Source organism: Psittacula echo (assembly GCF_963264785.1).
Source record: "Psittacula echo genome assembly, chromosome: 15".
NCBI classification, from domain to species: domain Eukaryota; kingdom Metazoa; phylum Chordata; class Aves; order Psittaciformes; family Psittacidae; genus Psittacula; species Psittacula echo.
Genome location: NC_137751.1, coordinates 5,551,454 through 5,574,373, shown reverse-complemented (window position 1 = coordinate 5,574,373; position 22,920 = coordinate 5,551,454). Strand labels below are relative to the sequence as shown.

At 48.8% G+C, this 22,920-nt stretch overlaps 1 protein-coding gene across 2 annotated transcripts; it reads left to right on the top strand.

The window, feature by feature from the left end:
- The first annotated feature begins 3,555 nt into the window (after positions 1-3,555).
- MRM1 (mitochondrial rRNA methyltransferase 1) lies at positions 3,556-19,084 on the top strand. 2 transcript variants are annotated; one of them, XM_080630148.1, is made up of 8 exons: positions 3,556-4,424; positions 4,871-4,964; positions 6,200-6,320; positions 10,043-10,162; positions 10,287-10,565; positions 11,435-13,832; positions 16,876-16,992; positions 19,025-19,084. In XM_080630148.1, exons 1-5 carry the CDS (start codon positions 3,655-3,657, stop codon positions 10,334-10,336), a joined length of 1,155 nt encoding a protein of 384 aa, XP_080486274.1. In that variant the 5' UTR covers positions 3,556-3,654; the 3' UTR covers positions 10,337-10,565; positions 11,435-13,832; positions 16,876-16,992; positions 19,025-19,084. The 2 variants fall into 2 exon arrangements, with proteins under 2 accessions (XP_080486274.1, XP_080486273.1); XM_080630147.1 differs by having other exon boundaries at positions 10,287-13,832.
- The last annotated feature ends 3,836 nt before the right edge of the window (positions 19,085-22,920 follow it).

Below are 22,920 nucleotides of genomic sequence, written 5' to 3'. Positions count from 1 at the left end.
ACTCTTGATGTTTCTGTATGTGATATTTGCATGCATTGACACTTTTCTGGAAATACTGATGAGTCTTAGAAAGATGTGTAAATGCTGGTTCTGTTTAAATGCTGGTGAGCTGGGAACATTGAAAGTTTGCTTATATGCAGAGTTACACACTTTGGAGAGAGTGAGAGTGAAATGAACCATGCCGAAGCTGTCCAAAAGGAAAAGATTTGCCTGCCAAGCAGCAGGTGAAAGGTCTGGTTCAGATCTTGTGTTAGTTCTACACTGGTGCAGCCCCATTGTTTTGCTCTGGATTTATTCTAGCTTGGGGGAGAAGAGAATCAGCCTCAAAGCTGATACATGCAGAGCTGGAGACCACTTGAGTTGTCTTAAGACTCTTGGAGTGTGGCAGAAACACGTCTGTGTGTAGTCCAACTCGCTGTGGAGCTGTTAATGTACGTGTTGCCTTAAGGTTGCAGACTTGTTCCTGCTGTCTCTGGAGGTTCCTGCTGGACCTGCCAGATTGGATGAGGCCTTGGGTGACATGATTTAGTGTGGGGTGTCCCTGACCATGGCAGGGGGGTTGGAACTAGATGATCTTAAGGTCCTTTCCAACCCTAACTATTCTATGATTCTATGACTTCCTGTAGTGTTTTGGAAGGCAAAGGTTGATTTCAGTGGAGTAGGAATGGTCAGTTGATTGGAGCGGAGGATTGGAAGCCAGAGAAACTTGGGTTGTGGATTTGCTTACACAAGTGGGAGTTCATCTGTGTTCCACCACTATAAGAGAGACTAAAATTGGGCCACTACAGCATGAGTTTCAACCCCCTATACAGCCTTGGGCAAGTCACTTTACCTCTCTGCCTCAGTTTCCCCATCTGTAAAATGGGGATAATAATACTTACCTACCTCACAGGGGTGTTGTGAGGACTCACAGATTTTTGTAAAGCACTTTGGATCTGAGAAGCGCTGTGTAAGTGCTGTGTTGAGATGAAGTATTATTATTAATGAAATCTTGTGATACTTAGAATTCCTTGTGCCAAAGGTGAGCAACTGTAGGATACAAGGAGAAAACTGGTAACGTTTACTTTGTAATGCCAAAACAAAGGCAATTTGCCCCTTTTTTTCCTCTTTATAAATACATGCTCATGGTGTGTTCTGTTCATTCTTCCTCTGTCACTAGTTTCTGCTGGCAAGTACTTGTAGCCTCATCTCTGGAGGTGGCCTTTTCATTTACTGTGAGTGAAAGTCATGCCTCATGAGGCCTGTAATGCACTGCCCTTCTTCACCTTGTTGAGGTGGTGGCTTTGTATTGGGTTCTTTGCACAGAGCTGGGTTTCAGCCATGGCATTGGATTAGATCATGTCCTGCAAGGAACAGCCAGCCCAGGTCTGCACACAGCCAGCAATCCCTTTTGCCAGCTGGAAAAGCTCTTCTGTCTCCAAGCCACTGTGATCCTCCATTCAGAGGCATTTGGCTAAGGAAGGTTCAGTCTCTGCTGTGCTTTCTGTAACACCCCTGTGATGTTCAGCCAAACTTGATACAAAAACTGATGTTTTCCATAGTGTCTCTTTTGCAGGAGCTTGTTGAAGTGCAGTAGATGTGCTGTGCAGTGTGTGCCATCTTTTTAAGAGAAGATGATTGAACTGGGAGTTCAAAAAGGGTTAAGAAATTAGGAGTTATATATATAGATATATATTTCTGAGCAGAAAAGGAGCAAGAGTGTGGGATAGCACCGGTGAAATGTATATTGATGGCTGCAACTATGTGCTGAGTTAAGCAGATTTTGAAATCCATGGCTGAGAAGGGACCTGACTTATCTTTCTGCTCTGTAAAAGAGGCTTTGGAGAGAATTGCTTAAGATGCAGGGCCTTGAGAGAGAGCCGTTCTGGGTACTTGCTCCATGCAAATTTAACTTGTCTGGAAGTTTGTTCTGTTCTTTTCCCTAAGAACATTGGTAACATTTGCAAGTCTATAAAGGAACCTTGAAATGATATCCAGTATATTTTTCCATTTCAAATGTGGTTTTAGGGTGTAATCGCTGCTGCCTCTTAACTTCCCACATGAAGCATGGCTCATGGAGGGGTTTGTCTGGCTGCTCTGCCTTGTGAACATGGTGGCACCTCCCTGGGATGAGATGGGATTGGCAGCACAACTCCAAGGCATTTAAACCCCCAAACAGAAGGGTGAACTGTGTAATTTATCAGTAGGTTTCTCATTGTGACCTGTAAAATAAAGAATAAAAAGAGAGGCACACTGTGGTTCTCCTGCTGTGTATGTTGCAGTTCTTGTGCTATAACATCCTTGTGCTATAACATCCTTTTTACTCTTCACAGCTAAACCTTTTGTGGAGAGTTCAGAGAGAAATGTGTGGGTTTGGTTCTTCATAGTTGCTTTCCAGAGCACAACAGCATCCAGTTGTCTCACTGGTAACTTGTGGAGGTTGGATTTGCCCATCCTTGTTCCAGTGGAGTCACTGAAATCCTCAGGTAGGCTGCTGGTATGGACTGGGTTTGACTAAACTATGCAAGGGATGAATTGCTCTTGCTTCTCAGACTTGGATATTAAGCTATTTCAGTTTCCCCTTGAAGCAAAACAGGTTATTGTTGTGTTAACTGAAGGCATTTTTGTCTCCCAGTCCCCTTTCAGCATGGCCAAGTGCAGAGCCACATTCCTGAGCTCAGATTTGCAGTCACTGAAAGCCACAGTTTTTGCCAGTAAGTCATGAGCAGCTGCATCAGCAAACGTTATCTGGCAGATTGGGATGAGGTGAGTAGTCTCAGCTCTCATTTTTGGGGGGAAGGAACCATGAGCACAGCTGGCCCTGGTAAGCAGCAGGAAAAACATGACTTCACTTAAGATCTTTGAACCTATAAAGGCAATTTCATGGTATTTTTTGAGGCCTGATGTAAGTTAATGCTTCAGAGTAATGGTATAGAAGAGGAATGAAAAACACTGTGGCTTCTATCTGCAAAATCCTCCTGCAATCACATCATTGTGGTTTGTCCCCCATAGTCTGTGCAGGTGTATTTTCCTGTGGGATAAACCCTTGGAAGCCCTAAACCTATTGCTGTGAATAAGCTGGTTCCCTGTTTGCCTGCCCTTTGTCTACCCATTTATGAAATAAAGATGGATATAAAATAGCACATAATTAGAAGAGCAGCATTTTGGTTTGGAGTTACAGGTTAGGAGTGAGTTGGGGAGCCACGGGGCATGCTGGACATGCTTGGAGCCCTTCCTCTTTTTCCCATTGTGGGTTTTACAGGCTCTCTGAGCACACAGCACCTTTGGGAATGGGGTCAGAGAGAAAACAGCCCTTTGCTGCCCTTGCTAATGAAATGACCTTGCTAATGAAATGACCTTGCTAATGAAATGACCTTGCTAATGAAATGACCTTGCTAATGGAATGACCTTGCTAATGGAATGGCTGTGGCCGGCAGCAGACACCCCGGTTCCCGGTGGATGCCGTGTGGACCGCCCGTCCGCTCCCTCCCGCCCCCAGGCGGCGCTGCCGGGGGAGGCGGCTCACCCCGTCTCGGTGGTGCTATCATGTGCCCACCCGGAAGCGGCGCGGGGCTCCTCGGTGTCGGTGCTGCCGCCGCGGTCGGGGCGGGCCTCGGTGTGTTCCCGCGGTGCCCGTGGGTACCTGTCCCACGTGGAAGGGCCTTCGGGGCACCAATGGTGCTCACGGCCCGCGTGTGGAGGGCTGCGGGGCTGTCACCCTCTCGCTGCGGCCCGTGGTGGAGGGGCCTGAGGGGCTGCTCGGCCAAAGGTGGGCCTGAGGCAGCGTCGGGCCCTATGGGAGGTGGCGGTCGGCTTCACCCTCCAGCCCTGCCGGGGGCTTGTCGGGCCTCCAGCACCTCCCCTGAGAGCCTGGCGCCGCAGAGCCAGCCGAGACCAGGGCACAGATCCAAAGAGAGAGGGGCCAGGCTGGCTGGCCCTGCCAGCGGGGAGCTGTGGAGCTCCAGAGAAGGTGGCTTGTGGAAGGCGAAGAAGAGGCTGGAGAGAAAGCCTCTGGTCATTGCAAGGACTAAAGGCTCCGAGATCTTGTTTGGGATCTCCCCATGTTCCCTGGCCCTCTCTCAGCCGAGAAGGGACTTGTTCAGGTTGTTCCTCAAGCAGAGCAGTGGCTCCCGGCGGTTTGTTATGAGTGAGTTTGTCCTTCAGGCCACAGCCCGGGGAGTCCCTGTGCACTATGTCAACAGGAAGCAGCTGGATGATCTTTGCAGAGGTCAGGTCCACCAAGGAGTTTGTTTGGAGGCCACTCCTCTGCGTTTCAAGAGTTTGGAGGAAGCTGAAACGCCTGATTTGAGGGATGAAGAGGGCCCGAACCGGCAGCTCATTTGGCTGGTGTTGGAGCAGATCCAGGATCCCATGAACCTGGGGGCACTGCTGCGCTCCGCATACTTCCTGGGGGTGGACAGAGTGGTGACAAGCCAGAGGAACAGGTATGGGGCTGGTTGTTTGCTCCTTCAGCTCTTCTCTGTCTTTTCCTGCTGGCTCCCAAAGAGGTTTCCAGCCCGACAGCTTCTTAAAGGGCTTTCCAGAACTGAGCTGGAGCTGAATTTGGGCAGCTGCTGCTTTGTGCTGCAGTCTGCAGGGAGGCTGTGGGATGTGGTGTTTCAGGCTGGAAAGGAACCTCCCTGGGCGCCTTTTATTGTAACCCACTTTGTGTTTCAGTTGTGCATTGGTGCATAAAACTGCACCCTATTTCCTGGGTTCATTTCTGAGCCCTTCTCCATAGGAAAATATATCCACATGGTGAACAAGATTTCTAGTGGACTAGTTGGAATTGGGTTGCAGAGGCAAGAGAAGGAAATAGAGAAACAAAAATTATCCTGGATTTCCTTTTTTTGCTTTTATGTGATACTTTTCCTTTCTTTTTGCCTTGCAGCTGCCCCCTGACTCCAACAGTGAGCAAAGCTAGCTCTGGAGCTATGGAAGTCCTCGATGTCTACAGCACCGGTGATCTCCAGAGCTTTTTGAAGGTAGAGTGATCCACATTTTTTCCCTTTCCTATCAAGAAGCCTCAGATACTGCACGGGTTGAACAGAGAGGCAGTACAGGAAAAGGAATTCCTATGTACATGTGTTCCTGTTCTGCATTCCTCTCTGCTGCCGGTGGTCTGTGCTGGCGGACCGCCTCTGACGGGTGTGCATAACCAACCCCATTCCAAACGGTGGGGAAACAGGTCCGAGTTGTGGGTGTTCTGGAAGATGGCGAGAGCAGGATAACGCTGTGTCTGTCTCCTGAGGGGCTGCGAGCTCGGTAAGACGAGGTCTGTGTCCCTTCCTTTCTGTGGGGATCGAAGCTACCGCTGCTGCCTGAAGCAGGTCCTGCCCGGCGTGTGTCGGAGGTTGCATTCCGGGGCCCAGGCACGTGATGGCAGCATTGGGCAGCCTTTGGAGCATCAGAGAGCGGAGAAACCAGGGCTGGTAGGAGCTGCGGGGAATCTTTTCGCCTGTACTTACGTGGTGAGATGAGAGAGGGCCCTTTGCAGAACGTGCTGCAAAAGGAAGGGGAATGCACATGGGAAAACATGGGTGTGTGGCACTTTCAGGATGATGGTGAAATGAAAGATACATCAAACCCATTGATATTCAGTTGAAACACCTGGAAGAATCACTTTGTGACTGTAAATCTTTAATTAGAAACATATTGAACCGTTGCAGCAGTTCATTTAATTGGACCCACATTCACTCCCCCAACCCTTGGCATTGCCTGGCTGGTGCAGATGTGATATAATGTAATGTAAAAGGTGCCAGTTTCAAAGGAAGCTGGCAAGAAACAGCAGCTCCTTCATTGTTAAAATGGATTTCCAATACAAACAATAAAAGCTCTTTTTACTAGGGAACAGGAGGGAAAGCTGCTTCTCTGGGTATGTGAGGCACTGAGTGCTCTGCTTTTTGTATGAGCTGAGTTTTGGCTGCTGAGTTTACTTGCACTTGTGTTTGAAAGCGTTACCATGGGCTTCTGATGGCTGAGCCTGCACTTGAGAACTTCCACTGCGTTGCTCTGTGGGTTAGCCTGATAGTAATATATTTAACACTACTCTTTTTGTGTGCTTTCCTGGCAGAAAGAAAAACCTTCCTAGAACTGTTTTATGGGGAAAAAAAACTTTTTTTATTGCTGTAAAAAAGAAGTGTTTATATACATGGCTTAGTTTCTTTTTTTGCTTGAAAAGGAGGCAGATTTTTAACCTTTATTTCTCTTCTCTTTCTAGGCTAAAGCTGCAGAAGGCTGGGAAGTCCTGGGAACAGTCAGCAAGCCTGAGGATGCAGAGAATATCCCTGTCATCAGCTGCTCGGAATTTCAGTGGAGTAAACCTGTTATTATAGTAATAGGTATTGCATTTGACTGAGCTTTGGGCTTGGTGGAAGTGCACGTGTGAGGAAGCAACAGGGGTGATGTTTCACTCCAAAGCTAGTTGTGGGTCTGTTGCATCATATCACACTTTGGTCTGGAAACGAAGAGCTGAGAAAGAACTAATGGAATGCTGGCTGCAAATGAAATAGGGAGCCAGAAGAACAAGTTGCAGGAACAAACCAGTCCATGTAGCCGAACAGGGGATTTAGCAGCTGCATGGGGTCTAGGTGGCAGTTTTCAGTGGCAGGACAGGTCTGGGGCAGTGTAGCCACAGGCTGTTGTTTTGCATTGTGTTCTGTGGTGCTTTTGGTCCTTTCCTAGAGTCTTGAACCTGGATTTTCTGTGTTGGCAAACCACAAACCTGAGTGAGAGACCCAGGAAGTGCATGTTTGCTTTTGCTGTGCTGAGGCTGGAAGGAGGAGCTGAGCCATGTCTTTGCTCTGTCATGTTTGCTCTTTAAAAATACAGGAATGTGTGTCTGTGCCCAGAAAGAAGCATGAGGAGCTGTCGCTGGGAATGGTCTGAACACAGCTGGGCTTTGTGGCATGGAGACCGTCACAGAAACCAGTCAGTGGTGGCTTTCTACACCTAGGAGAAGGCAGCAGGAGCTGTTTGCTGCTGTGGTACCATCAGGAGGAGGAGGTGTAACCTCCCTGCCAGACCTATGTGCTGTTTTGTAGGCAGGGTTTGGGTTTGTGCAGCAGCAAAGGGGAATGGCAGCCTCATGGCAGCTGGAGAAGGAAATTCACCCTAGAGTGCTGCTGTAGGCACCGTTGTGTGGCCATGCTGTAGCTCCCCCACTTCGTGTCACCTGGCACAAGGGCTGCTTTGAGCTTTTACACTTGGAAGTAGTGTCACGCTGGCGATGAGCCATCGAGGGGCTATAATCCTGCCCCGTGCTGTGGTGTCCTTGGCTCAGAAGAGATTCCTTTAATTAAAATGTTTATTGAACTCCTAGAAATACTGACAAGACAACGCCGCAAATCTGGCATCTCTGCAAGATGTGTGGAGCTATATTACAAAAGGAAGCAGGGAGGCTGGCAGCACTGCTGATGGACCACAAAGAAATGCATCCCAGAAATGACGACAACACCAGGAGAGAGGAAGGGGGCGAGAGTGGCAGTGGTGTCGTTACCTTGAGTTATGAGAGATTTCTCCAGGAAAAAGTCCAACTATCCTTTTGTCAGGGGAGATTGGAGGCTGATTGGTAGATGCATGAGGAGAGCTCCCGGACCTTGCAGCAGTAATGATTTCAACTCTCTGCTGAGCACTAACTCTTGGCTGAAAAGAAAATTGAACATTACAGTCGTCTGATGCTGAGGTTGTTGGAAGGAACATCCTACATCTGAATATGTAGCGTAGCTGCAGCAGAGATAATTCAGCTTGGTCGTGAGCTCCCGAGCACTGCACAGATTGTCTTGTAAGTTAAGCATTTGCAGACTTGAATTCACCCTCCTGGCACCTTGCTGGCTTGGCAGAGAGTGATTTGGACAGTCCAGCTTAATGTTGTCTGCACTGGAGTCATTGCTGAAGGTGACAGGCAGGCTGGCTGCCCGAAAGACTGGGAGCTGTATGTGAACAGGAACAGATTGGGAGCACTTAAACGTCTGTGTAAGAAGAGCTTCTGGGTAATTTGTTCCTACACCTTCAGTCTTTTGCTCAGGGTTTAAGGCTGTTTGTGGAATTGGTGGGTTTATCTTCTCTCTTCTGCCTGGATTTGAACTTCCTGCACTGAGAGCTGCAGTTGTTACACTGGTGTTAATTGTAAATGCGACAGGAAACCTGGTTTATCATCTCCTCCAAGCTTGAGCTCTGCTCTTTGAGGGCTGTCAGTGAAGGATAAAGCTAAGAGATGGGAGTCAAAGGTCTGAAGTGGGAAGTGTTTTTGTTCACCAGTATAAACTAGGATTTAATCTGATTCAGTCAATACTCCCTCCTTCGTGTCACACTGGGCAAGTCTTTTTGCCCTGAATTTATGGTTCCTCATTATTTTAAGCAGCCAGAGCCATAAGAACCTTTGTAAAAGCTGGAAGCAAAATTACCGTCTTTATTAGGAGTTGTAAGACTCTTATCAGGGAGAGAAGAGGATTGCTCCAGGAGCCATCCCACCTCTGGTGATAGCTGCTGTCCCAGTTGGAGAGTCCCATGACAGTGTGGTGTGAGAGGCTTAGGAGGCAAATATGACAGTAAGTTGTAAGACTTTTCTGTGTTGAATCAGGAAGAAGTAGGATAATGTGTTTTCTTTTCTGGAAGCATCCCTGGAGAACCACAGTCTTAGCAATGAAGAGGCAGGCCAGGCTGTGGGAGGCCTGGCTTCTATTCCTGTGTCACTCAGGCTTCTTCTATGACCCTGGATAACTCACCCAGGCATTGCCTGCATTGCTGGCTTACAGCAGGAGGAAGATAGTGGGATTTTGGTTTCCTTTTACCTCAGCCAAAGGAGGCTCTTGCCTGCATGGCTTATTTCATGCAGGAAGGTGATGCAAGATGCGTTACCCAAAGCATTCTTTTCCTTATCAAAAGTGCACCTTACCGGTTAAATCAGGCCAGCATAATGGGATACTGAGTTTAAGATTCCAGTCTGTGAAATGGGAATAACAGTATCTTCCTTCCCTGTGTGGTCAGAGGGGTGTTGTGCAGATCAATACACAGGGATCTGCTGGGGAAGTGCTGGAAGCAGGCACCAGTGAGAGTTCTGTGGCAAGTCAGCCCAGGGAGGAGCTTGTTTGCCTTATGGAGGAGTAAGTGGCGTAGAAAGTGCTGCTAAAACTTCAGGTAAGTATCTAAGTTTAGGTGAGACAGCAGTGGCCACACAGGCAGAGGTGCAGAAGCCCCTGGTACTGCTGTCCCAGCACAGGTTTGAACTTCAGCTGTGGTCAGGGGATGGCTGTTGAAGGGGAACATTTGGCTTCCAACCTGCTGAGCCTCTTTGGTCAGAGGCCTTTGGAATGAGCTGGCTGTTCCTGCAGCCGTGTAGCTGTCTGGGTAGCTCTAAATAATGAATGTGGAAGAATTCTTTGGGGAGCCAAGCAGGCTGGGAGGTCTGTGGTCTTCTGCATTCTCACTTGTCTGCGGGCAGGATTGTTTAAAGCCTCTCCCTTTCCATTTCCCTTTGTGACAGTGTGAGTCAAACAACTATTAATGACCTGGGATAGATTTCAACTCTGTTTCACCAGTGTATCAGCCCAAACATATCAGGGCTGTTGGATGGTTTAACAACTAATCAATTGAAGCCTCTGGTTAAACTGTCTGCATTCACAAGTTGCACCCAGATGGTGGTACTGTGTGCTGAAAAGGCTGAACCCGTCACTATCAATAGGGATGTGGGATTTGCTGGACCAGATCAGGCCCATGGCCTCTTGGCTGCCTCATCCCTTTGGCAGCAGCTTGTGTATGTGGGCACAGTGGCTGCTTGCATTCAAGCTACAAGGGTCTGTGCTCTATGCTCTGCATGCAGATGTGGTGCACTGGTATTGTTCAAAACCACTTCACGTACTGGACAACAGATCTGGGGAGCTGGAGTGGGCGAGGAAGGTGCCCCTCTCACCTCTGGTAGTTCTTGGCTGTTTCTGCGTTGTTGGTGGTGAGCTTTAGACCAAGGATGTACTTGTAACAGAGCATTAGTAAGGACTGTACTTAGGATGGGGGAGAAGGGATGTAGCAGCAGCTGTGAGCTGACCTGAGTGCCTTTCTTCTGCAGGTAGTGAAGGGGACGGGCTGTCCATAGAGACACAGCTCCTGTGCCATCGGATGCTGGCCATACCCCCTGGCAGAACCCTTCACCCTGGGATCGAATCACTGAACGTCTCTGTTGCTACTGGTGAGAGCAGTTCTAAGCACAAAGGCCTCACAGTCCCATTTTCTGTATTTAAAATTCAAAATCCAGCCTTGCAGAATGACTCTTGTGGTTTAAAACATATATTTATTTATTTACTTTGCTACAGGTATTCTCCTGCACTCCATCTGCAGCCAAAAGCTGAGGCACGGTGACTGAAATGTTCGATTTGGTGGTGGAAGCTGCTCGGTGCTCTGTTGGTGTGGATATGGAAGTGCCCTTTCCAGGGTCTTCATCATCGCTGCAACTTTTACAAGGGGGAGATATTGACTTGAGCTCAGTTTGGCTGACACACGGTACCACCAGAACCCTGGCTTAATGCTGCGTGTACTGGGTACCACCTCCCACCAGCACCTCGGAGGAGCAGCTGTAAGGAAGGGAGGCAAAGGTAGTTTTTTAAAGCAGACAGCCATATCCTTCAGTTCTTGCAGTAAAATTCCTGGTGACAGCTAAGACTTGTGCTTGTTACATGGGAGACTTTGTACATTGCTTGTGCTATGGAGAGAATTTGGGTTCTTCTAGGTGAGAAACTGCTGCCTCTCAGAGTGCCCTGAGGCTGCCACCCCCTTAGCAGCTGAGAGGGTGCTGGTGAGAGCCAGGTGTGATTCAGGCCTACTCGGTAGCAATTTTCCTCATGATGAGGTGGTTTTTCTGTTACCTGTTGGTGCTTGGATGTCTGAAAACACCCCGTGTTGTATGTGGTTGTAAACAGGTCTGCAGCCCTGCCAAAGGATGGACATGAGCTGTTAGAAAACAGCTGTAGTGGGGAAAAACCACTGCCCATTGCAATAAAGCCTCCAAAAAGATTGGCTGTAGACTTGGATCAATCCTTTTTGTATCATACATAAATCCAGAGTGTGACTAGTGAAACAGAGCACTTCCTTCAGATGGGAAGAGGAATCAGGAATTACTCTTCCAGGGAACTTAGTCTACGGTGGACCTGATCCTCCTGGGTGCTGGGCTGCCCCAGCACCACCATCCTGCTGATGGCATGGGCAGTGGGGTGAGGGCACCTTCATTTGCAGATATCCTGGTTGAAACCAAGCTGAATTACTGAGAACCAAATGAATGTTATCACTTAGCACCTTAATTATTTTGTTTAGCTGCTGTGGCCCTTTGCATAGGATTCCTCATTAACACTTAATTTACAGTGCCCTTTAGGGATAATTTCAAACAATTCAGCTTAGTCTCCCCCTTCCCCCCTTCCAGATGAACAAGTAAATCACTCACAGTGACTAATTAGGACTTTCCTTTCAGCTAAATGAAGTCTGTAAACCTGGCCGTGGATGTGGAGGTTTTTCATGTCTCCCTCAGAGCACCTGGCCTTTGGAACGCCTCTGATGCCTGGGATAGGGATGAGACAGGACATGGAGCACCTGAAAGGTGCTGAGTCTTCACTTGTGTGGTTGTGGCTCTGATGGGAAAGGGTGCCTGGCGTGGATGCACATATCCTGAGCTGTGTCTGCCCCTTTGCCCTCTCCAAGGACAACCCCCAAATCCCTCTGAAATGACAGCAGTTGTGGCAAACAGGGCTTTGTTCCCCGAATCTGAAGGCAAACTGGCCACTGAATAACAGTGGCATCACTAGGGTGACATCTCTTGCATTTTGTGGGCTGAATTGTGCCTTTTCTTCCCTTTTTTCACTATTTTAATGCTGAAATAAATCATCCCTGGGCCGGGGGGGCTGCAGACCAGCCTCGCTGCACAGCTCTCGCCTTGGGTACCCCAGCAGAGGGTGCCCGTGGCTCAGATTTGCTCATTCTCAGAGGAAAGGTTCAGCACTTGAGGCTGACTGGATCCTTCCTTTGGAGAAGGAGGGATGAGGATAAAGCCATTTCTTTATTCTTGACCTATAGGTAAGTATATACATTTCCAGGTTCATAGGAACTGCTATTTCTCCTTTTACTTTCTTACTTATTTGAGCAGTACTTTAACAGAGGAGGCATTTCACTGGCTTCATGTGTTTCGGAAAGCTGAACACCATGGGACTATTCTCAGCCATTCCAAATGAGGAGGCAGGTGAGTAACGATGGAGCTGGTAGTTTACTTCTAGGAGGCTCCCAAGACCCTTTGAAACCTCAATGCCCACGGCAGTTCTCCCAACAGGATGATGTGGTACATCGAAGTTCCCATTTGTCCATCGAACATTGCGACTCCCCTGCGGATTTCCCTGTGCAGCTGCTGTATCCATGGAGCACCTTGATTCAGCACTGGAGTATCAGGCAAGGATTACAGGCAGTTGCATAAGGCTTGGATTTTGAGAGACAGAGATTTAGACGTGTAACTAAGGCTGCAGCTCAGACTTCTTTGCTTGAGAGCTGCAATACAGGCTCTTGTGTGTGCAGTAATCCCACTCTGGATGGCTCTGCCGTTCCCATGTAGCCTGTTTCCCTCTGTGGGAAGTTCTGCCCTCACTTTGTCACACTGGGATCCCCCCTCTGGCCAGCTTTTGGATGCATCTGCCATGGATGATGCTTTCTCCTGCTTCAGGCTGAAGCCTGTAAGGAGCATGGGGACCTCTGCACACTCACACCTTTGGAGATGGAGCTTTGTGCTGTGTGACTTGCCCCTGATCTAATAAATGCGAGCCATTAATTGGATCATTGCCCACTTCTGCAGTTAATTTCCTGGGTATTTTTAAATGTTAAAATGTAGTTTTTATAGTCTTTCATTATTTTTAGCCTTAAGCTTCACTATAATCGTCCCTGTAATGTAACTGTAAAAAACTCCCAGCTTTGTATCATAAAAGGAGGACATTAATTGTCATTTTTTGTGTACATCAGCAAGATCAAAACATGCTTCCTGATTACTTCTGTTTGTACATACAGTCTCTTTGATATTTAGATATGAATAAAGTGTGTATGTGTAATGTGAAAGTCAGCTCTTCCCTCCCCCCCCGCTTGGCAGGGGCTTATTTACCAAATGGAGTTTAAAATGTAGTCAGTGCCCTTCCAAAATGATTTCTCAACAATCAAAGTGTCTCTGAGCACAATGGCACAATATTTGTCCCCCTTGGTTCAGAAGATGCATGCAGAGCCTCAGCCTTTTAGTGCTCAGACAGGGGCAAGCCCAAACCTTTTCATCTCCCAAAATCACCTCCAGGGAGAACTGGCTGCAAGAGAAACTTGTGCCCTGGATTTTGCTTTAGTGCACAGGTTAACAACACAGGCAGGAATCCCATTCCATCCAATCCGATCACTGGGTTGCAGCGAGGATTCCTGGGGCTGGGTTTGGGACAGGGAACACCTCTCCTTGCAAAGCTTGGAAGGGCTGAAGGAAACAACCTGGGGTGCTGCTGAGTGTAGGAGCCCACAGGGCTCCTTCCTCGCCGGTGGTGAGGAATCCTCTGCTGCGCCACAGCCCTACTCCCAGTTTGTAAATGTAATCAACCTTGAGGTCTTGTTACTTCCACAGGTGCAATTAACATCACCATCTGCTAATCCCTGATTAACGATGTTTACAAATATGCTACAACATGTTAAAATGTGCTGGCACTATTATTTCCGTTCCCTTTTTCTCCTCTCCCTGCTCCGTTGCGGCTTTCCCGGCGAAGGCTCCCGTGTATCCCACCCTTAACGCACAGACAGTTTGGTTTCACTCTTTAAAAGCGCTGCTCGACTCCAAACCAGCCGTAGGAATGAGTTCAAATCAGAAGGTCAGTGCTGCTAAATGGGATTTAATTGCACAGGGGTTGAGGTACCAACTGCTGAATCTGAAGAATAAAACTTTGTGGGGAGCGACATATGGTGCGGTTTAAAGTGTATTTTTATTGATCATCCTGCAAGTGATGTGTTAATGGGAAGAGAGGCTTTGCTTTGGGTTTCGTATCGATGTGGAGTTGTACTAATGTCACACAGGAATATTGTGGACGGGTTTATAATAGAAGAGTGTGTTTTCTATTAACTGCCTTCTTTTCAACAGAGAGAGGAATACATTATAGCCCTACTGTATGTCCTCCAGATCTAGGTTACGTGTAATTGCTCAGTAATTGGTAGAACCATGTAAAAGCCATGGTATTTGCCAGTAAACCCTCCTAAGTTACCATGAAATTGAAGTGTGATATTTATTCTCTACAAAACTTGCTACCCAAATATCGTGCGCGATCAGGTTTGGTGTCTCTGCAGCGGCTGTGCTGTGTATAACACCTACACAGCTCTGGATTTGCACTGATCTCTTTCATCCTAAGGGCTGGGGGGGTTCTGACCGGGAGGTTCAGGGCTTGGTTTGCCTCAAGGGAAGGCACTTTAACCTCCCTTAGGCTTCAGGCTCAGGATTATTGCACTTATTTCAAGGCCCAACTCAAAATCATGGAGGTTTGGAGGTTGCTGAAGGAGTTTGTGTGTTTTCAATGGAACAGTAATTACATGTATGATGGTTTTGAAGCCTTTGGAGATAAAGGAATTGTCAGTTCTCTGGGGGTACATCTGCAGGTCACCTGTATCTTAGCTTCAGCCTCAGCAAGAGAAGGCTTCTTAAGGAGAGACCTTAGAGCAGCTCCCAGTGCCTAAAGGGGCTACATGAAACCTGGAGAGGGGCTTTGGACAAGGGCCTGTAGGGACAGGACAAGGGGAATGGCTTTAACCTGCCGGAGGGGAGACTGAGATGAGCTCTTAGGCAGAAGCTCTTCCCTGTGAGGGTGCTGAGGCGCTGGCACAGGGTGCCCAGAGAAGCTGTGGCTGCCCCATCCCTGGCAGTGTTCAAGGCCAGGTTGGACACAGGGGCTTGGAGCAAGCTGCTCTAGTGGAAGGTGTCCCTGCCCGTGGCAGGGGGTTGGAACTGGATGAGCTTTAAGGTCCCTTCCAACCCAAACCAATCTGGGATCCTTGTAAAGTAGGATGTTCAGGACTGTTCCCAGCTTGGCAATTTCCATTATTTTTTTGCTGTTTTCTATTTTGCTCATGTGTGAGGACCCCACGCTCATGAGCTTTTCCCTCTGATGGAGGTTTTTGCCCCCTCCTGCACCAGGGCTGGGTGTGTTCAGTGGAGACTCCTTATCACCCTCCATGTGGCTTTAAATACAGGCAGAAGTAATTGCCTTGCTTATGATCAATAGTTTTATATACTTTAAAATGTAACAGCACGCTTTGAATTGATGCAGAGTTAAACCTGCCAATTTTGTTTCTCACTGCCCTGTTTTAGAAGCTGCAAACTCAGCAGTGCTTCCTGTGCTTGGCAAGCCAGAGCTCAGCTGTTTTCTCTGGACAGCTGAACATCCTGCATCCTGCACATCCCATGGATTCAGCCCTGACTCTGCTGGTTCCCTTTTCATGACCACGGAAGCTGTAGAGCTGCAGTTAGGTATAAATGTCCTTTCTCTGTATATTTTAAAGCTGCCTTTGAAGGGTTTGTACAGAAGAGGTGGATTCAGGCTCCTGGAGAGGTGTTGCCCCAGTGTCCCAGCACCTGACCTTAAAGCTCATCCAGTTCCAACCCCTGCCACGGGCAGGGGCACCTTCCACTAGAGCAGCTTGCTCCAAGCCCCTGTGTCCAACCTGGCCTTGAACACTGCCAGGGATGGGGCAGCCACAGCTTCTCTGGGCACCCTGTTCCAATATGCCTTTTCCTCTGTACTTTGAGGCTGGGTCTTTGGGTACTGGCTTAGGATTGGGAGTGGGAACAGGAGTGAGGGGGTCCTTGCATGGGAACAAGTAGGGGATGTGAAGTGATGGTGCAAGTGGTGCAGGATGGAGGTTGTCCCGCCAGGATGCTTCAATCAATGTGGGGGGATAGCATCGTACATGAAATATATATCCCATGGAATTACAGCAAGGAGAGTTTCCCTTTTCCATTTGGGATAATTCCTGGCACATGAGCTACTTCCCATGAAATAGGGTGAATCAGGCAGTTTTGCAACCCCATCCCTGTCCACTGAGTATGGAGCAAGTTGGTGCCATAAACCCACCTTGGGCACAGGGTATTAACAAGCAGGGAACAGTTAAGAGCAAGGGGGATGCAGGAGTGGTGCTGAGGGCTTGTGTCACCTGGCAGAATAGATGAAGGGGAGGTGTCTGGCAGTGCCTTCTCAGCTTTGCCAACCCTCATTAGCACCTCTCAGCAGAGCAGAGCTTATTCAAACTGTATCACAGGGCTTTTGCTGGAGATTGCATCTGTGCCTAATATACATTTTTATATAAACAAGGGTACTAAATGGCCTTTCAGTTCCCTCTGTAATGTCTTTTTTAATGGAAGGTCCTGAATTAAGAACATATATATATGACTCTAAGAATTTTCTAAGTGATATTGAAAACCTATTGTAAAGTAGGATTTCTCCTTGCAAAATTATTTTAATGAGGTTCCAGTTTATTTTCTGGCTATATTTTACTTACTTAATCCTCCAGAGGGGCTTTTCAGAGGCAGCATCTCATTTTCAATGCAACTATTCTTAACATTAGGGAAAACTGCCTTTCTGAAATGCATGAAGGGGGGGAAGAAAAAAAGGAAGAACCAGGGGAAGATGTACGAGATAAGAATAAACTTGAAAAGCTTTGAGGTGGTTTATGGCTTCTCTTGAAAGAATAACAGTTCATGTATTTTTGTTATGGTGGGGTTTAATGATGCTTGCAGAAAAAAGATAAGGTAGAAATGGAAATATAAAATTAAACCAGCAAAGTGAATGTGATTATTTTAGTTACTAGTATTACCTGGGGAAAACGCTCCCGGGGTTGCTTATCTACACTAAATATTTGCTTTTCTAACAGGGAAGGCCCTCTCCATCGCCCGGAGTGAGGAGGGGAAGCAGCATCTTTCTGTGGTCCAGCACCTCTGAGAGGATGGAGATGTCTCTGCCAGAGCCCTGAGCACCGGCTGCCCCTGTGGTGGGTTCATCCCAGTGCATGGGGCTGTTTCTGCCAGGGTTGTGCTGGGTGCCACGATGGGGAGATGAACCCTCAGGGGCTTCACAGCCTCACCTTTGTGTCTGGGGGGGGAAGCAAGAGGAAGGCACAGTGGGACCTGGTTCCCAGTGACCATGCCTGTTCTGGAGATGCTTCCTCCAGTAGGATCTGGGCACAGCTGATCCCCACGGTGGTCTTCATAGAATCCCAAACTGGTTTGGGTTGGAAGGGACCTTAAAGCTCATCCAGCTCCAACCCCTGCCACGGGCTGGGACACCTTCCACTGGAGCAGCTTGCTCCAAGCCCCTGTGTCCAACCTGGCCTTGAACACTGCCAGGGATGGGGCAGCCACAGCTTCTCTGGGCACCCTGTGCCAGCGCCTCAGCACCCTCACAGGGAAGAACTTCTGCTTTATATCCAACCTGAATCTCCCTTGTTCCCATCCTTCCCCTCTCATTTCACCCCCATCCATTCCTGGTACGTGGACCCCTTATGGCAATACATTAAAGGGCCACGATTCCACCCTGATTCAAGAGCTTTTGCCTTTGGGCAGCTCCACATGTTTCCAGTCTGAGCTGAGCCGGTGTGGATCGTACAGTTTGATGGAGACTTGACAGCATCAGCCACATCTCAACTCATCTGCAACAGGCACAGCCCCTGAGCATCCTGCTCCTGCCATTGGGTCACGAGAGGTAAACCCGCTGATGAATTAAGCCTGACATGTGGCCTTGAGCCTCTCTGGGTAGTTAATTTTTCAATTTCTCTCATGGATCTGGGCTAGTGAAGAGTTTGTTTATAATTAAACTACTTGGGGATTTATACTTTAATTCAAAGAGCTGAAAAGAAGCAGTTTCTATGTAGGTTTCTTCACTATCAGAATCTAAACCAGATTATTATGTAAATTCATCTCGATCCTAAATTCATTATAAAGTTCAATTTCAGGAAATGCTCTTGACCATCTGCTGCTGCTTGAAGAAATGAATCTTGGAGATTGTTTACTCCCAGAAATATTGTAGGTATTTAGGGTAGATCACAGTGGAGCGCAAGGGCAATGGTACTGATTCCTCAGCCTGGTTATATAAAGCTATAGTGCTGATGCCGCAAGCTGAGTTGGGAAGTGCATCCACAACAACAACAGCTTCTGCTCTGTCACCACCCTGGTTCATCCCGGCTCATCCTGGCTCACTGTGTTGATGCCATCCCCTTCCCATCCACAGTGATGTCCCATCTCATAGGGAGGCAGTGTGGATTAATTCCTGCTCTACAAGAAAGCTGGAGAGAGGCTTCGGACAAGGGATGTAGGGACAGGCCAAGGGAGAATGGCTTTAACCTGCCAGAGGGGAGACTGAGATGAGCTCTTAGGCAGAAGCTCTTCCCTGTGAGGGTGCTGAGGCGCTGGCACAGGGTGCCCAGAGAAGCTGTGGCTGCCCCATCCCTGGCAGTGTTCAAGGCCGGGTTGGACACAGGGGCTTGGAGCAAGCTGCTCTAGTGGAAGGTGTCCCTGCCCGTGGCAGGGGTTGGAGCTGGGTGAGCTTTAAGGTCCCTTCCAACACAAACCATTCCATGATTCTATAATTAATGAATTGGTTTGAGATCCCTGGCATGAAAACACGACTTGCCCTTTATTGTAACCTTCAAACTTGCTGCGTCCTGATCCCCAGCAAACTTTCTCTCTTGATTAGAGCAAGTGGGGATGAAGCCCTTGTCACCCGCACATGCACAGGGCTGGGGTCCAGCAGCACCACTGAGCTGTGCTGAACTTCAATCTTCTCTCCAGTGTATTTTACTACCAAATCTTGTTTGTTATAAGTGGTGTCAGGTGCATCAGATGAAGCCCAAGAGCAAGGATACAGATGTGCTCGCATCCTGAACGCTGCTCCTCCCCAGCTCCCAGCACTTGCTTTTGTGTTATTCATCCTCTCCAAGGCACTAAAAGATGTTTTTACTCCTCTGCTCCATCACATTTGTATGGGGGAGCAATGTATTCAATGTGGTTTCTTCTCTTCCACTGCAGCCTCACTCAACAAGTGCAGCACCCACAGAGCCGGCGGCTGCTGCTATTGATCAGGACCGGGGCTGCCCTTCCCAGTGACTGTGCCCAGTATTGATGGATCGAACAGGGATGAGGCTGGGAAGCAACGGCTGCTGGCGGGAGCAGGAGGTGCGGTGGTGGGGGTGTCCCCAGGGCTTGTGCTGAGCATCACCCCAGCATCATCCCAGCACAAGGGGAAGCACCCGCCCCAGGGTCAGGCTGGGGATGGTGCTGCAGGGGGAATGTTCTTTAATATGGAATCATGTACAGTGTTTGGAAAGATGAATTGTAGTGGAATAGACTTGAGAAGGGCACTTGTGTCCATCTGGATGCATTGTGTCTTCATGCAGGGGGTACCTATGCATGGTAGCAGTATATTATATATATATACTGCTATTATAAGTATCTGTTATAGATGTGGCAGTGTGTGTTATAGGTCTAGCAGTTTCTATAGGTGTGTGTGCAAAGGGCTCACCACTACTCCCAGTGTGGTAACTTCAGAGCATTGCCTGAGGTTGGTGTTCTAGCAAACCCAGTTTCACCACTGGCCTATCTGTACTACCACAGTGTGTAGGAAGCCGGGTGATACTAGTGTGGGTCTAGAGGATGGGAATGGTTCAGCAGCCCTTGGATAAATATCGGAGCGTGGAGTATGACGGAGAGGTTTTGTTGTTCCTGTTGTTCTTCGTTCATGTACACACTATGAAACCAGCGTTTTCTTATCTGGAGCTGTCCCAGGCTTCAGCATTCAGAGGCTGGTGATCACTAATCGCCTTATTTCCCCTCCTTCAGGGAAATTCTAACTCCTGTCCTCTGCCGCTGAGTAGATCTTTAAGCTGGTAATAATGTGAGACAGAGGGAAATTAACGGCCTCGTCCTGCTCTTCCTTGGCTGAAAACAGCGGAATTAAAGAATTATAAAGGTATAAATTTGCATTTAGATGATTTTTTCCTCCTGATGAGGGGTTTGGTTTTAATGGGGGGGGGGGGGTGAGGGAAGGTGTTGTGCCATCATCCTGCCCCTTCCCTCCTGTCCCACCACTGCTTGCCAGTGACCCCGAAGTGCTGGGATACCTCCACTTGGCCCATTCCCCCTTGAATGTCATCCCCATTGGTGACACCCACAGAGAGGGGATGAGGAGGGCAGGCAGCCTTCCTCTGCCACCCAGTGCTGCCATAGCGATGCCATGCGGGTGCTGCACCCCACATGCTTCACTGGGGATGTAAGTCTGGGATGGGGGGGGACACACAGAGTGGGACCAGGGCTGTGGTGGCCTTTGTCTGCCTGTGCCAAACAGATGTGAACGAACCCGAGTTCGATTTCCAAGACCGCCTGGGGAATATTGCAAACTAATTATAGCAAACAGAAGATGCTCTCCCCTCCTCTTGCAGTTTTTGATAAACATTGTCTCCTCTCCACAGCTGAGTATTTAATTAGTGTTGATTGTTGTTCGTGTGTTCAATAACCACTCATCAGGAGGGGGGTGTCCGCTGGGGCAGCGTGGCCTGGAGCACGCGGGAGCCAAGGGTGTTCATAATTAAGGATGCAATTTATTTGAGTAAGTCATGTGCGCAGGGCCCTGTGTTTTAGGTTAATTTTCAAGGTTAAAGGGTAAAAGGAAAAACAGCTCATAACTTGGGAGGATGAGGAGGGAGGGTTGGCACTCAACACTGTCATATAATCACAGAATGATTTGGGTTGGAAGGGACCTTAAAGCTCATCCAGTTCCAACCCCTGCCATATGGAGCTGGACTCTTCAGCTCTGGAAAGGTTTGGTACAAAGAGAAAAGCAGTGGGTTCTTTTTCTGAGTGTGCTGGACTGAAGGTCACCATCAGTTCAGGTTCATCAAACCACACTATGATGTGTGGGAAGCGTTCTTCAGCCTCCTGTTGACCTGTTTTACCTAAAGAATAATGATGCACACCAGGATCCCTGTGGGCAGGGATTCGGCTTTGCTTCCCAAGCACTGTATGGATCACTCCTGTTTAGAGGAGGAGAACTAAGACCTCCAGCAGGAACAAGTGTGGTTTTAAAGGCATGTATCAATGCTCTCTGGAGACATTGAATGAATTGGCACAAATGATCTCATTTTCCAGGGACCATGCACCCATGTCACTCCTCACACCAGTATTGGGAGCAGGACGGGTGAAGGTCTCGGGGGATGTAGGAGCATCTCTTCCAGAGGGATGCGGAATTCCTTTTCCATGCTTTTAGGGACATCACTATCATTGTGTATGACTGGGCAGGACTGATCTGGGTCCCCTCAGCACCAGTGGGCAGGCATTGGGCACAGCCCCTGTCCTGCTGCCAGGATGGGTTTATGCGCCCAATAGGGAAGTACCAGCTACAAGAGTAAATAAGCAAATGCCCATCTCCTCCCTGCATGGTTTCCCCTTTATTCCTTTCTGTGTTGATCCTGCCGTGCTCCTGACAGGGTGATGGAGCTGTCATGCTTTGGTGGCCACTGGCTCGTGATCCGGCACCTTTCCCTGTGCTTTTAATCTCTCCTCTCTGCTCATGTGAGGAGTCTGTACCTAACCCCCAGCCAAACAAAACGTGAAGAAAAATCAAACCCAATTACAGCCCATTGATTTCCTTCCAAATTTGCTTCTAATACACTTTTTGACTACTCCTTCATTTAATTTATTTATTTTCCCCCCTCAGTTTTCCTTTCTCCTCTCCTTCCCCATCCACTCGCGCAGCAGCAGCCTCCTCCGGGGAAGCGAGCAGCAGCATTCCCTGTGCTGGATGTGCCGAGCCCCGGAGCACTTGGGAAATGCATAGACCGACGTGGGCTTTTTGGCTCTTAATAGGCAGTAGGGATGATCTGTGTGCTGAGCCTCTTCCTAAGGGACAGGTAGGAACGTACATTGCTTTTTCCCTTTCCTTCCTCCTCTTTGTAAGCCTGGCCGTTGTTCTCAGTGAGAGCATCACTGTGGCAGGGGCTGTGGGCAGAGCTGCTGGGCATTCAGCAGCTCCTACACCTTGCTGGGTGTCCAGGAGGGTGCCCCATGGGTTGTATCCAGCCCTGGTGGGCTGGGGTGGGCAATGGGGCTTGTGCTGGTCCCTGCCTCTGGCTCTGATCAGTTTGGCTGTGGAGCAGCTCCTGTGTGCCTGTATGTGGATGGCTGTGTCCTGGTCCATTGCTCCGGGGAGCCAGCGAGTGTGAGACCCCATGGGACATGGTGGCTGGAATGCTGGCACTGCAGGGCAGACCCTATTCTGGCCCATCCCATCTCACCCTGGAGCTCCTTCTGCAGTCCTAGTGCATTGGGCAATCACTTTGGATTCAGCCCCTTGCAGTGGGGCTCAGTGTAGGGACATGGCTGGGGTATGTTGGATATAACAGGAGAGAGGCTCTACGCTCAGATGGGGCTTTGAATTCTGTGGTGATGGTGGGGAATGGCTCATGGTCAGCATTCCGCAGGTCTTGCTTCCTCCAAGCTGCCATGGCATGCAGGGACACAAGGTTAGCAAACAGGCGTGTGACCAGATGCAGGGCACCCATGGGTGTTGCAGCTGGATGTAACCCCAGCCTTGGTGACATCTTTGGTGGGTGGCAGGGGAGGCTGGAGGTGCACAGTCGTGCCAGGGAGCTCCGGGCAGTGAATGAAGGGTTAATGGTGGCTGGAGCTTTCTGTTGTACATCAATATATTGAATATCCTCTAATCTGGATCTGCGGGAACGGGGTGCAATCCATGTCGAGCAGCAGCGTGTCTTGTCCTAAGGGTGCTGCAGGGTGGAAGGGCTGAGCGAGGCTGCCCAGAGCAGCTTTGGCAGCGGGATGGAGGGAGGTGAATCAGTCTCCTCACTTTTCCTTGGGCATAACCTGACCCACCATTCACAATCAGGCTCTTTAAGATGTTCTCAGCGATG

Bases quoted from the DNA above. Each gene is read 5' to 3' on its own strand.
- MRM1 (XM_080630148.1), top strand. From the start codon at position 3,655: ATGGTGCTCACGGCCCGCGTGTGGAGGGCTGCGGGGCTGTCACCCTCT. The intron at 4,425-4,870 runs GTATGGGGCTGG...TTTGCCTTGCAG, and splicing joins GTGACAAGCCAGAGGAACAG to CTGCCCCCTGACTCCAACAG. The intron at 4,965-6,199 runs GTAGAGTGATCC...TTCTCTTTCTAG, and splicing joins ATCTCCAGAGCTTTTTGAAG to GCTAAAGCTGCAGAAGGCTG.